This window comes from Oncorhynchus clarkii, chromosome 5 (assembly GCF_045791955.1).
Source record: "Oncorhynchus clarkii lewisi isolate Uvic-CL-2024 chromosome 5, UVic_Ocla_1.0, whole genome shotgun sequence".
NCBI classification, from domain to species: domain Eukaryota; kingdom Metazoa; phylum Chordata; class Actinopteri; order Salmoniformes; family Salmonidae; genus Oncorhynchus; species Oncorhynchus clarkii.
This window is the reverse complement of record NC_092151.1, coordinates 8,208,353-8,223,178: the sequence shown is the minus strand read 5'-3', so window position 1 is coordinate 8,223,178 and position 14,826 is coordinate 8,208,353. Positions and strand designations below refer to the sequence as shown.

Sequence of the window (14,826 nt, the reverse complement as noted above, 5' to 3'; positions counted from 1 at the left end):
TATAATTGTCTACTTATATTATAAGTTGTTCTAACACACATTTATCATTGGAATAAATTATATCACCTGTTTAATATCCTGTGTGTTTGTCACTGTATTTCTCTCCCACAGAATATTTTTTTTTTTTTACAAAATGTGAAGTTACACTATGATGGTGTTTTGCTAAGTGCTATTTGGGACCTGTCACCCACTTTGAGGATATATGCCAAGAGTGTTAAACGCAATACCTGGAGGGACGTGTGTCTGTAGGTTTTCGCTCTTCTCTTGTACTTGATTGATAAATTAAGGTCATTGATTAATTGGGAACTCTTAATTCGATACGGATTGAACGGAAATAACTCAAAACAAGACACTAGGCCCTCCTGGAATTGAGTTTGAGAACCCCTGATATATGCAATGTAGCCTAACCACGTAGCCATGCTGGGGACGAGATTATATTCAAATCGCCAGGTTGGGGACGAGATTATATTCAAATCGCCAGGTTGGGGACGAGATTATATTCAAATCGCCAGGTTGGGGACGAGATTATATTCAAATCGCCAGGTTGGGGACGAGATTATATTCAAATCGCCAGGTTGGGGATGAGATTATATTCAAATCGCCAGGTTGGGGACGAGATTATATTCAAATCGCCAGGTTGGGGACGAGATTATATTCAAATCGCCAGGCTGGGGACGAGATTATATGCAAAGTATTTATTTCTCAAGTAATATACTTTTCTATATGTAACTGTGCACCGCCACCACTAGGGGGCTCTAAAATACCCTATTTTCGACCTGTGTAGTATTTGAAAACAGATTACTGAACGTCACTTCCGTACACTGACACTGAGTCGCCATACTGACAACCATATCACTCGTTTGTGTTAAATATAGCCAGAGAGGATGTAAAATAAAACATTAAACATGTCCAAACAAATAGCGGAGTCATTAATTAACATGTCTTCCGGATTGCCACACAGGAAATACCGAGATATAGCGGTACTTTAATTTCAGATGCCGGGGGGGACCAAACAACCTGCATGACAGATGAGGAAATTACAGATGACACTACAGAAGAGCTGCTCATTAAAAAGACTGTGTAGCGCAAGACTATCTATTTGTCCAATAACATTATGTTTAAATGCATATAACTGAGAATACTGTATGTTTACGTTGTAAATAAGTAACTTCATTTAAACCAATTGCATTTACAACTCATTATTTATAAACTGTGGGCTAAATTGTAATGTCAAAGCATTATTATTCATGCTGTAAATAAAACAAATGTTCAAGCTACTTGGATAGTAACGTTAATTAGAGATTGTCCTTAGTAGCCAGATTGTCTTCAGTAGCCAACGAATAACAGGCCAGAAACAAATCAGTGAAAATGTTTTCTCTTGTCTTTTTTTTAGATATTGTTTTCATATTAAAACACTCATTTCTGCATATCAATAACTTTATTTGTAATGGTGTCTTTTCTCCACATGCTCTGTCAACTTGTGTATGTTGAATGCAACAGCTTGTAGCTGTCAACGGAAGAAAAACATGTCGTTAGGCACGTGAAGTGTATTCTCACCGGACCGCTGAAAACACAAGAGGGTCTGTCTCTTGGCTGTGGAGACAGCGGTGTATCTCAATACACCTCAGTTGAAATCTGTGTCTGCTTCCCAGTCAGACCTCCTCTGTGTCGTTCCCGCGGTGACATTACAGGACCGTCTTTGAAACTCAAGAGGCAACACGACATTTTTCGTTCTAAACTTTATTTTTTTCTGTTAGGTTTTATTTGAACTTCATGTATTTGTAGGTATAGGTGATAGTGGAAAATGCGCTCTGTGTAGCCATTCTTGAGATTCATTCCATCGGATGAAATAACAACACATTGGAAAATTAGACAAAAAGTTTGTTTAGGATGTGGACCAAGAGGATGTTTTCGTGCTTGGTTGGACTGGTGGCGTTGACGGGTTTTCTCGTGGTAAAAGTAACAGGACAAGACCCTCCGACGCTCGGGGGGAAAACGCTTCTCAAGGTGGATGGAGATCAGACGGCTGCCTCAAATCGAGTGAGGAGAAGAGGAAAACAGGAGTCCCTACGAGGGTAAGAATAACAGAATGTGAAGTTGAAAGAAAATACCTCTACCTCTACACCGAACCTGCTCACCTCAAAGTAACGTTAGTTGACAATACAACATTAGCAGCATAGATTGTTGATGTCATGAACTGAAGGTAGAAATCCTACCCACCAGAAAAAAACATACCACTTTCAAATGTCATTGTCAAAATACCAATGTTACACAAACATGAGTAGAATTTAATGTTAAGTATTCGTCTTTTCATTTGAGATAAATATGCAATATGAGTGGGGAATAACTGAAGAAATCAATTAATAAAATGTAGGTATCTCTTGACATCGACTTTTGTCGCTCTGTGACCACCATCACCTCATGCATTTCAAATTAAAAAGCTTGTGTGAAATAGATTCCTAAACTAACCATTATTCATTTCCGCAGTTGTTAAACCAAGTATGATTATTTACAGCAAAATTGTTGTTGTTTCTAACTCCTTCCCCATAGGCCCAATGTGTGTGGATCACGTTTCCACTCCTACTGTTGTCCAGGCTGGAAAACCTTGCCCGGGGGCAACCAGTGTATCGTGCGTAAGTAGCGCAGCAGATGTTGACGACAATAAAGTATCTCTGTGTTGAGTTGGTCTCTAGGAAATATATATATATTTTTTTTGCATAGGGCTCAGTTGACCATTGACCAATAGGATGTGCTAATTTACATGTCTCATATAACTGTGATGTAGTGCTTCTGGGTTATTGCATGTGTCTTACACAATCATTTACAAATACATAGCAAAAGCCAAAGAGCTAATGCATTGAAATATTTCAGAATATTGATTCTACAGTTTAGGAAAAGCTCTCTATGGAAACAAGACTTCTCCCATGCAATATATGTTCCCGATGTTACATGTTTCTTTAAATACCAATCCTTGCATTATTGGTGTGTCATTATGCCCTAAAACCATGCTTTGCACCTGTAAAGATACCAAATAATTGTTGGATAATAAATTATTTTCACTGTACTAATAAGTAACATGGAATGAGAGCCGAAACATCTCTAACAACAACCAGGAAACTCCTCATCTAACCACAACGCTCGGGGGGAAAGAATAATGTGAAGTTGAAAGAAAATATGATACCTCTACACCGAACCTGCTCACCTCAAAGTAACGTTTGTTGACAATACAAAAAAATGCATTATTTAATTAGCAGCATAGATTGTTTGTGCACCTTATTAGCATATCCCTTCCCTGAGACTCCCTCCAGCTCCTCTTGGGGACCCGGCTTGGCCCCCCTTCCCTGAGACTCCCTCCAGCTCCTCTTGGGGACCCGGCTTGGCCCCCCTTCCCTGGGACTTCCTCCAGCTCCTCTTGGGGACCCGGCTTGGCCCCCCTTCCCTGGGACTTCCTCCAGCTCCTCTTGGGGACCCGGCTTGGCCCCCCTACCCTGAGACTTCCTCCAGCTCCTCCTGGGGGCTCAGCTTGGCCATCCTTCCCTGGGACATCCTCCAGCTCCTCTTGGGGACCCGGCTTGGCCCCCCTACCCTGAGACTTCCTCCAGCTCCTCCTGGGGGCTCAGCTTGGCCTGGTAACTTGGTCGGTCACAACAGCAAGAGCAAGGTGTTAGACATGCCCAGAACTCTCCTGTAGTGTCCAGGGGGTCATGCCCAGAACTCTCCTGTGGTTTCCAGGGGGTCATGCCCAGAGTTATCCTGTGGTGTCCAGGGGGTCATACCCAGAGTTCTCCTGTGGTGTCCAGGGGGTCATACCCAGAGTTCTCCTGTAGTGTCCAGGGGGTCATACACAGAGTTATCCTGTAGTGTCCAGGGGGTCATACCCAGAGTTCTCCTGTGGTGTCCAGGGGGTCATGCCCAGAGTTCTCCTGTAGTGTCCAGGGGGTCATACCCAGAGTTCTCCTGTAGTGTCCAGGGGGTCATACCCAGAGTTATCCTGTGGTTTCCAGGGGGTCATGCCCAGAGTTCTCCTGTGGTGTCCAGGGGGTCATACCCAGAGTTCTCCTGTGGTGTCCACGGGGTCATGCCCAGAGTTCTCCTGTAGTGTCCAGGGGGTCATGCCCAGTGTTCTCCTGTAGTGTCCAGGCGGTCATGCCTAGAGTTCTCATGTGGTGTCCAGGGGGTCATGCCCAGAGTTATCCTGTAGTGTCCAGGGGGTCATACCCAGAGTTCTCCTGTAGTGTCCACGGGGTCATACCCAGAGTTCTGCTGTAGTGTCCATGGGGTCATGCCCAGAGTTCTCCTGTAGTGTCCACGGGGTCATAGAGGGGATCATACCCAGAGTTCTCCTGTGGTGTCCAGGGGTCATGTTGGAGTCAGTAGAGTGGACCTCCTGACTCCTGAAGGGCTGTTGACTCTGGAGAGGGGCCAGAGGGAAGTTCAGGCTCTCCCATTATTGACATATCAATGTTAGATGTCAGCTTCAATTATGCTGCATGCCAGTTGCGTGTCTCCTCTGCCAAATACACTGAGTATACCAACATTAGGAACACCTTCCTAATATTGAGTTGCACCCCCCCTTTGCCATCAGCCTCAATTCGTTGGGGTATGGACTCTACAAGGTGTCAAAAGCGTTCCACACCTGCACCTGTGGAACGGTTGTTAAAAATCCAAATAACTTCACAGACTTCATTGTAAAGGGTTTAAACTAACAGGTTACAGACAGTAAGCAATTAAGGTCACAGTTGAAAACTTAGGACACTAAAGAGGCCTTTCTACCGACTCTTTAAAACACCAAAAGAAAGATGCCCAGGGTCCCTGCTCATCTGCGTGAATGTGCCTTAGGCATCCTGCAAGGAGGCATGAGGACTGCAGATGTGGCCAGGGCAATAAATTGCATTGTCCGTACTGTGAGACGCCTAAGACAGTGCTACAGGGAGACCGGGCGGACTGCTGATCGTCCTCGCAGTGGCAGACCACGTGTAACAACATCTGCACAGGATCGGTACATCCGAACATCACACCTGCGGGACAGGTACAGGATGGCAACAACAACTGCCCAAGTTACACTAGGAACGTACAATCCCTCCATCAGTGCTCAGACTATCCGCAATAGGCTGAGAGAGACTGGACTGAGGGCTTGTAGGCCTGTTGTAAGGCAGGTCCTCACCAGACATCACCGACAACAACCTTGCCTATGGGTACAAACCCACCGTCGCTGGACCAGACAGGACTGGCAAAAAGTGCTCTTCACTGACGAGTCGCGGTTTTGTCTCACCAGGGGTGATGGTCGGATTCGCGTTTATTGTCGAAGGAATGAGAGTTACACCGAGACCTGTACTCTGGAGCGAGATCGATTTGGAGGTGGAGGGTCCGTCATGGTTTGGGGCGGTGTGTCACAGCATCATCGGACTGAGCTTGTTGACATTGCAGGCAATCTCAACGCTGTGCGTTACAGGGAAGACATCCTCCTCCCTCATGTGGTACCTTTCCTGCAGGCTCATCCTGACATGCCCCTCCAGCATGACAATGCCACCAGCCATACTGCTCGTTCTGTGCGTGATTTCCTGCAAGACAGGAATGTCAGTGTTCTGTCATGGCCAGCGAAGAGCCCGAATCTCAATCCCATTGAGCACGTCTGGGACCTGTTGGATCAGAGGGTGAGGGCTAGGGCCATTCCCCCCAGAAATGTCTGGGGACTTGCAGGTGCCTTGGTGGAAGAGTGGGGTAACATCTCACAGCAAGAACTGGCAAATCTGGTGCAGTCCATGAGGAGCAGATGCACTGCAGTACTTAATGCAGCTGGTGGCCACATCAGATACTGACTGTTACTTTTGACCCCCCCTTTGTTCAGGGACACATTATTCTATTTCTGTTAGTCCCATGTCTGTGGAACTTGTTCAGTTTATGGCTCAGTTGTTGAATCTTGTTATATTCATACAAATATTTACACATGTTAAGTTTGCTGAAAATAAACGTAGTTGACAGTGAGAGGACGTTTCTTTTTTTGCTGAGTTTAGATACACCTGGGAAACTGTTGAGCTTGAAAAACCAAGCAGTGTTGCCGTTCTTGACACAAACTATTGCACCTGGCACATACTACCATACCCTGTTCAAAGGCACTTAAATCTTCTGTCTTGCCCATTCACCCTCTGAATGGCACACAGACACAATCCATGTCTCAATTGTAAAAAAAATTGAACAATCCTTATTTAACCTGTCTCTTCCCCTTCATCAACACTGATTGAAGTGGATTTAGTAAGTGACATCAATAAGGGATCATAGCTTTCACCTGGATTCACCTGGTCAGTCTATGTCATGGAAAGAGCAGGTGTTCTTAATGTTTTGTACACTCAGTGCATATTCTACTATAATTTCTTGGGCACACATAGATAGCATAGGTGTTATTATTCAATGCTATCAGGGTAAAACAGGAATCTCAAAATCAGACACACAAATTACTTTCTTGTGACCCTCAGAGGATTCTTTACAATTACTATTGTATATTACAGTTTGAGTTACCACCTAAACCTAAACTAGCACAACAATGTTACTATAGACTACCTAAATCTAAACTGGCACAGCAATGTTACTATAGACTACCTAAACCTAACCTGGCACAGCAATGTTACTATAGACCACCTAAAACTAAACTGGCACAGCAATGTTACTATAGACCACCTAAACCTAAACTAGCACAGCAATGTTACTATAGACTACCTACATCTAAACTGGCACAGCAATGTTACTATAGACTACCTAAACCTAACCTGGCACAGCAATGTTACTATAGACCACCTAAACCTAAACTGGCACAGCAATGTTACTATAGACCACCTAAACCTAAACTGGCACAGCAATGTTACTATAGACTACCTAAATCTAAACTGGCACAGCAATGTTACTATAGACTACCTAAACTGGCACAACAATGTTACTATAGACTACCTAAACCTAAACTGGCACAGCAATGTTACTATAGACTACCTAAATCTAAACTGGCACAGCAATGTTACTATAGACTACCTAAACCTAAACTGGCACAGCACCTAAACCTAAACCTAACCTGGCACAGCAATGTTACTATAGACTACCTAAACCTAACCTGTCACAGCAATGTTACTAGAGACCACCTAAACCTAAACTGGCACAGAAATGTTACTATAGACTACCTAAACCTAAACTGGCACAGCAATGTTACTATAGACTACCTAAACCTAACCTGGCACAGCAATGTTACTATAGACTACCTAAACCTAACCTGGCACAGCAATGTTACTATAGGCACAGCACCTAAACCTAACCTGGCACAGCAATGTTACTATAGAGGCACAGCACCTAAACCTAACCTGGCACAGCAATGTTACTAGAGACCACCTAACCTGGCACAGCAATGTTACTAGAGACTAACCTGGCACAGCAATGTTACTATAGACTAACCTAACCTGGCACAGCAATGTTACTATAGACCACCTAAACCTAACCTGGCACAGCAATGTTACTATAGACTACCTAAACCTAACCTGGCACAGCAATGTTACTATAGACTACCTAAACCTAACCTGGCACAGCAATGTTACTATAGACTACCTAAACCTAACCTGGCACAGCAATGTTACTATAGACCACCTAAACCTAACCTGGCACAGCAATGTTACTAGAGACCACCTAACCTGGCACAGCAATGTTACTATAGACCACCTAAACCTAAACTGGCACAGCAATGTTACTATAGACCACCTAAACCTAACCTGGCACAGCAATGTTACTAGAGACCACCTAACCTGGCACAATTCCAATAATTGTTCTAATAACTGTAATGCTAGGAAATATGTTAACGAGCCCCTGACACGATTTTGCGTAACTAATACATTGGGTTTTGTATGGGTTGTAACTTCCACATTCCTGTTTTCTCATTGTACTGCACTGCTTGTCAGGTCTATGTGATTCTTTAAAAAAACTCAGTTTGTACTGTATTTAACGAAGGCTAGGACAAGCTCTTAGTCTGGCCCATGTACTGTAGTAGTTCTCAAATAGGGTCTGACGGACAACGTTCATTTACTCTACACTCTTGTGTGTCCTCATCCCCACAGCCATTTGCAGGAACAGCTGTGGCGATGGATTTTGCTCACGGCCCAACATGTGCACATGTCCCAGTGGCCAAATTGCACCAACCTGTGGCACAAAGTCCAGTAAGTGTTCCCCCATGCTACATGTCGCCTTCTTTATGCTTCCTCTCCAATAAAAAACCACAAGTACTTTACGAGAGTGTTTTGTATATGTTTAGTTTATTTCACCTAGAATATACTGTCCGACAATGGTTTTACTAGTATTTTGGACATTTGAATTTCACCCAAACAAAAAGAGAGCAAATAAACACCTATTTTAAACATCCTGTTTATTTCGTACAACCCTCCTCTGCTCGCTCACTTCACACGAAAGTTGTGAATGGGATGTTGACCAATATGCCGTGGTCCTGTCCTGTTGCTCCTCTAGCCCAGCAGTGTAACATCAGGTGTATGAACGGTGGCCTCTGTGCCGAGGACCACTGTCAGTGTCAGAAGGGTTTCTCAGGCTCCTACTGTGGACAACGTGAGTATACACTATGATGTAAATGCAGCCCGTTTACACAGAGTAGTATATACAGTAAGCAACAATTGTGCTAAATTAGCATTGCAAGTGTTCGTTGGCGTTTAGGCTACTTGCATTAATTCACTAATGTATGATATATATATATATATATATATATATATATATATATATATATATATATTTTTTTTTTTCCCTCTGTATTTTACCCCCCCCCCCCCCCCCCCACAATTTCGATTTTGTCTCATCGCTTCAAGTCCCAAACGGGCTCGGAACAGGCGAAGGTCGAGTCATGTGTCCTTCGAAACATGACCCGCCACACCGCGCCTCTGAATCCAGCTGCACCAATTAGTGAGAGAGAGGAAACACCGTTCAACTGACAACCGGAGTCAGCCTGCAGGCGCCCGGCCCGCCACAAGGAGTCGCTAGAGCGCGATGAGCCAAGTAAAGCCGACCTGGCCAAACCCCTCCCCTAACCCGGACGTCGCTGGGCTAATTGCGCGCCGCCCTATGGGACTCCCGATCACGGCCGATTGTGACACAGTCTGGGATCAGACCCGGGTCTGTAGGGACCCCTCAAGCACTGCGATGCAATGCCTTAGATCGCTGCGCCACTCGGGAGGCTCACCTACATTTTTTAACATTAACTTATAGGCCCTGTATAAACTCCATGGGATATCTAAGGGCTTCCTCCAAGTTCATCACTGTATAGACTGTAGCCTGTGTGATAAACTACAGCAAAAACAGTTGGCATACATAAATTAGGAGATGTATTTTTACATATATACTTTTACTATCAAACAATGGTATGGTTATGGAGGATAATACATTTCTTAAGGACTTCACATTAACATGTCCCTCCAGATCCTCAAAACCTCCTAAAAAACCACGGTATATGGTTAGTACACGTGAGTTTAATCCTCGACAAGCCATGGGCCAATGCCTTCATATATAGTTCAGATCCAGGATATATAGTTCAGATCCAGGATATATAGTTCAGATCCAGGATATATAGTTCAGATCCAGGATATATAGTTCAGATCCAGGATATATAGTTCAGCTCCAGGATATATAGTTCAGATCCAGGATATATAGTTCAGATTCAGGATATATAGTTCAGATCCAGGATATATAGTTCAGATCCAGGATATATAGTTCAGATCCAGGATATATAGTTCAGATCCAGGATATATAGTTCAGATCCAGGATATATAGTTCAGATTCAGGATATATAGTTCAGATCCAGGATATATAGTTCAGATCCAGGATATATAGTTCAGATCCAGGATATATAGTTCAGATCCAGGATATATAGTTCAGCTCCAGGATATATAGTTCAGATCCAGGATATATAGTTCAGATCCAGGATATATAGTTCAGATCCAGGATATATAGTTCAGCTCCAGGATATATAGTTCAGCTCCAGGATATATAGTTCAGATCCAGGATATATAGTTCAGATCCAGGATATATAGTTTAGATTCAGGATATATAGTTCAGATCCAGGATATATAGTTCAGATCCAGGATATATAGTTCAGATCCAGGATATATAGTTCAGATTCAGGATATATAGTTCAGCTCCAGGCTCCTGAATGTATAGTTCAGATCCAGGATATATAGTTCAGATCCAGGATATATAGTTCAGATCCAGGATATATAGTTCAGATCCAGGATATATAGTTCAGATCCAGGATATATAGTTCAGCTCCAGGCTCCTGAATGTATAGTTCAGATCCAGGATATATAGTTCAGATCCAGGATATATAGTTCAGATTCAGGATATATAGTTCAGATCCAGGATATATAGTTCAGATCCAGGATATATAGTTCAGCTCCAGGATATATAGTTCAGATCCAGGATATATAGTTCAGCTCCAGGATATATAGTTCAGATCCAGGATATATAGTTCAGATCCAGGATATATAGTTCAGATCCAGGATATATAGTTCAGATTCAGGATATATAGTTCAGCTCCAGGCTCCTGAATGTATAGTTCAGATCCAGGATATATAGTTCAGATTCAGGATATATAGTTCAGATCCAGGATATATAGTTCAGATCCAGGATATATAGTTCAGATCCAGGATATATAGTTTAGATTCAGGATATATAGTTCAGCTCCAGGATATATAGTTCAGATCCAGGATATATAGTTCAGATCCAGGATATATAGTTCAGCTCCAGGATATATAGTTCAGATCCAGGATATATAGTTCAGCTCCTGAATGTATAGTTCAGATCCAGGATATATAGTTCAGCTCCAGGCTCCTGAATGTATAGTTCAGATCCAGGATATATAGTTCAGATCCAGGATATATAGTTCAGCTCCAGGATATATAGTTCAGATCCAGGATATATAGTTCAGCTCCAGGATATATAGTTCAGATCCAGGATATATAGTTCAGATCCAGGATATATAGTTCAGCTCCAGGATATATAGTTCAGCTCCAGTGTGGATTGACACTGAAAGGGCCTGAAAGGTTCTTGTCCTGCCATGAAGCAGGGCCCCCAGTAACCGGGGCGTAACCAGGGCATTAAGCCGCCATTAGGGCTCCAGTCCCTCGCAGGGTGAACAGAGGGTTAGAGGGCCAACATGGCTTACATTTGACCCCGAAGCAGCTGTCGTCACCCGGAAGGCTTATAATCCAGCGAATTCTGGGCTTGCTCGAGTGGATGTGTAAATCACAGAATAGGTAGCAGCATGATGGAGTGGTAGGAGGAGAGGAGGGAAAGAGAGGTAGTGGTAGATAGAAAGAGAGAGGTAAGGGATAGAGGGATGGAGGGATAGAGGTAGGTAGAAAGAGAGAGGTAAGGGACAGAGGGATAGAGGCAGATAGAGGGATAGAGGTAGAGAGAGGTAGAGAGAGGTAGATAGAGGGATAGAGGTAGATAGAGGGATAGAGGTAGATAGAGGGATAGAGGTAGATAGAGGTATATAGAGGGATAGAGGTAGATAGAGGGATAGAGGTAGATAGAGGGATAGAGGTAGATATAGAGATAGAAGGATAGAGGTAGATAGAGGTAGATAGAGGTGGATAGAGGGATAGAGGTAGAGAGAGGTAGATAGAGGGATAGAGGTAGAGGGATAGAGGTAGATAGAGGGATAGAGGTAGATAGAGGTGGATAGAGGGATAGAGGTAGAGAGAGGGATAGAGGTAGATAGAGGGATAGAGGTAAATAGAGGGATAGAGGGATAGAGGTAGATAGGGAGATAGAGGTAAAGAGAGGTAAGGTATAGAGGGATAGAGGTAAGGGATAGAGGTATATAGAGGTAGATAGAGGTAAGGGATAGAGATAGATAGAGGTAAGGGATAGAGGTAGATAGTGGCATAGAGGTAGATAGAGGGATAGAGGTAGCAAGAGGGATAGAGGTAGATATAGGTTTAGAGGGATAGAGGTAGATAGAGGTAGATAAAGGGATAGAGGTAAAGAGAGGTAAGGTATAGAGGTAGATAGGGGGATAGAGGTATGGAGGTAGATAGAGGGATGTAGGGATAGAGGTAGATAGAGGGATAGAGGTAGATAGAGGGATAGAGGTAGATATAGGTTTAGAGGGATAGAGAGATAGAGGTAGATAGAGGTAGATAGAGGGATAGAGGGATAGAGGTAGATAGAGGGATAGAGGGATAGAGGTAGATAGAGGTAGATAGAGGGATAGAGGTAGATAGAGGTAGATAGAGGGATAGAGGTAGATAGAGGGATAGAGGTATAGAGGTAGATAGAGGGATAGAGGTAGATAGAGGGATAGAGGTATAGAGGTAGATAGAGGGATAGAGGTAGATAGAGGGATATAGGTAGATAAAGGTATAGAGGTAGATAGAGGTAGATAGAGGGGTAGAGGTAGATAGAGGTAGATAGAGGGATAGAGGTAGATAGAGGTTGATAGAGGTAGATAGAGGGATAGCGGTAGATAGAGGTAGATAGAGGGATAGAGGTAGAGAGAGGTAGATAGATAGAGGGATAGAGGTAGATAGAGGGATAGCGGTAGATAGAGGTAGATAGAGGGATAGAGGTAGAGAGAGGTAGATAGAGGGATAGAGGTAGATATAGGGATAGTGGTAGATAGAGGGAGATAGAGGTAGAGAGAGGTAGATAGAAGGATAGAGGTAGATAGAGGGATAGAGGTAGATAGAGGGATAGAGGGATAGAGGTAGATAGAGGGATAGAGGTATAGAGGTAGATAGAGGGATAGAGGTAGATAGAGGGATAGAGGTAGATAGAGGGATAGATGTAGATAGAGGGATAGAGGGATAGAGGTAGATAGTGGGATAGAGGTAGAGAGAGGTAGATAGAGGGATAGAGGTAGAGAGAGGGATAGAGGTAGATAGAGGTAGAGAGAGGTAGATAGAGGGATAGAGGTAGATAGAGAAATAGCGGTAGATAGAGGTAGATAGAGGTAGATAGAGGGATAGAGGTAGATATAGGGATAGTGGTAGATAGAGGGAGATAGAGGTAGAGAGAGGTAGATAGAAGGATAGAGGTAGATAGAGGAATAGAGGTAGATAGAGGGATAGAGGGATAGAGGTAGATAGAGGGATAGAGGTATAGAGGTAGATAGAGGGATAGAGGTAGATAGAGGGATAGAGGTAGATAGAGGTAGATAGAGGGATAGAGGTAGATAGAGGGATAGAGGGATAGAGGTAGATAGTGGGATAGAGGTAGAGAGAGGTAGATAGAGGGATAGAGGTAGAGAGAGGGATAGAGGTAGATAGAGGTAGAGAGAGGTAGATAGAGGGATAGAGGTAGATAGAGGTAGATAGAGAAATAGCGGTAGATAGAGGTAGATAGAGGTAGATAGAGGGATAGAGGTAGATAAAGTGATAGAGGTAGAGAGGTAGATAAAGGGATATAGGTAGAGAGGTAGATAGAGGTAGATAGAGGGATAGAGGTAGATAGAGGGATAGAGGTATAGAGGTAGATAGAGGGATAGAGGTAGATAGAGGTAGATAGAGGGATAGAGGTAGATAGATGGATAGAGGTAGATAGAGGGATAGAGGTAGATAGAGGGATAGAGGTAGATAGAGGGATCGAGGTAGAGAGAGGGATAGAGGTAGATAGAGGTAGAGAAAGGTAGATAGAGGGATAGAGGTAGATAGAGGTAGATAGAGGGATAGCGGTAGATAGAGGTATATAGAGGTAGATAGAGGGATAGAGGTAGATAAAGTGATAGAGGTAGAGAGAGGTAGATAGAGGGATAAAGGGATAGAGGGATAGAGGTAGAGAGGTAGATAGAGGGATAGAGGTAGAGAGAGGTAGATAGAGGTAGAGAGAGGTAGATAGAGGGATAGAGGTAGATAGTGGGATAGAGGTAGAGAGAGGTAGGTAGAGAGGTAGATAGAGGGATAGAGGTAGAGAGGGGGATAGAGGTAGATAGAGGGATAGTGGTAGAGAGGGGGATAGAGGTAGATAGAGGGATAGTGGTAGATAGAGGGATAGAGGTAGATAGAGGGATAGAGGTAGAGAGAGGGATAGAGGTAGATAGAGGTAAGTAGGGGGATATAGGTAGATAGAGGTAGATAGAAGGATAGAGGTAAAGAGAGGTAAGGTATAGAGTGATAGAGGGATAGAGGTAGATAGAGGTAGATATAGGTAAGGGATAGAGGTAGATAGAGGTAAATAGAGGTAAGGGATAGAGGTAGATAGAGGGATAGAGGTAGATAGAGGTATAGAGGGATAGAGGTATAGAGGTAGGTAGAGGGATAGAGGGATATAAGTAGATAGAGGTATAGAGGGATAGAAGTAGATAGAGGTATAGAGGGATAGAGGTATAGAGGTAGGTAGAGGGATAGAGGGATATAAGTAGATAGAGGTATAGAGGGATAGAGGTAGATAGATGTATAGAGTGATAGAGGGATAGAGGTAGATAGAGGGATAGAGGGATTGAGAGGTAGCTAGATGGATAGAGGTAGATAGAAAGATAGAGGTAATTAGAGGTAAGGGATAGAGTAATAGAGGTAGAGAGAGGTATAGAGGGATAGAGGTAGATAGAGGTATAGAGGGATAGAGGTAGATAGAGGTAGATAGAGGGATAGAGGTAGATAGAGGTATAGAGTGATAGAGGGATAGAGGTAGATAGAAAGATAGAGGTAATTAGAGGTAAGGGATAGAGTAATAGAGGTAGAGAGAGGTATAGAGGGATAGAGGTAGATAGAGGTATAGAGGGATAGAGGTAGATAGAGGGATAGAGGTAGATAGAGGTATAGAGTGATAGAGGGATAGAGGTAGATAGAAAGATAGAGG

At 43.3% G+C, this 14,826-nt stretch overlaps 1 protein-coding gene across 1 annotated transcript in view; it reads left to right on the top strand.

Annotated features, from left to right (window-relative positions):
- Window positions 1-1,769: 1,769 nt before the first annotated feature.
- LOC139408287 (fibrillin 2a) overlaps window positions 1,770-14,826 on the top strand; it is a 231,743-nt gene continuing 218,686 nt past the window's right edge. The window contains exons 1-4 of the mRNA XM_071151997.1: window positions 1,770-2,075; window positions 2,551-2,633; window positions 8,088-8,186; window positions 8,491-8,586. Coding sequence (XP_071008098.1) covers window positions 1,891-2,075; window positions 2,551-2,633; window positions 8,088-8,186; window positions 8,491-8,586 — 463 coding nt within the window. The 5' untranslated portion in view covers window positions 1,770-1,890. The remainder of the gene's footprint in view (window positions 2,076-2,550; window positions 2,634-8,087; window positions 8,187-8,490; window positions 8,587-14,826) is intronic.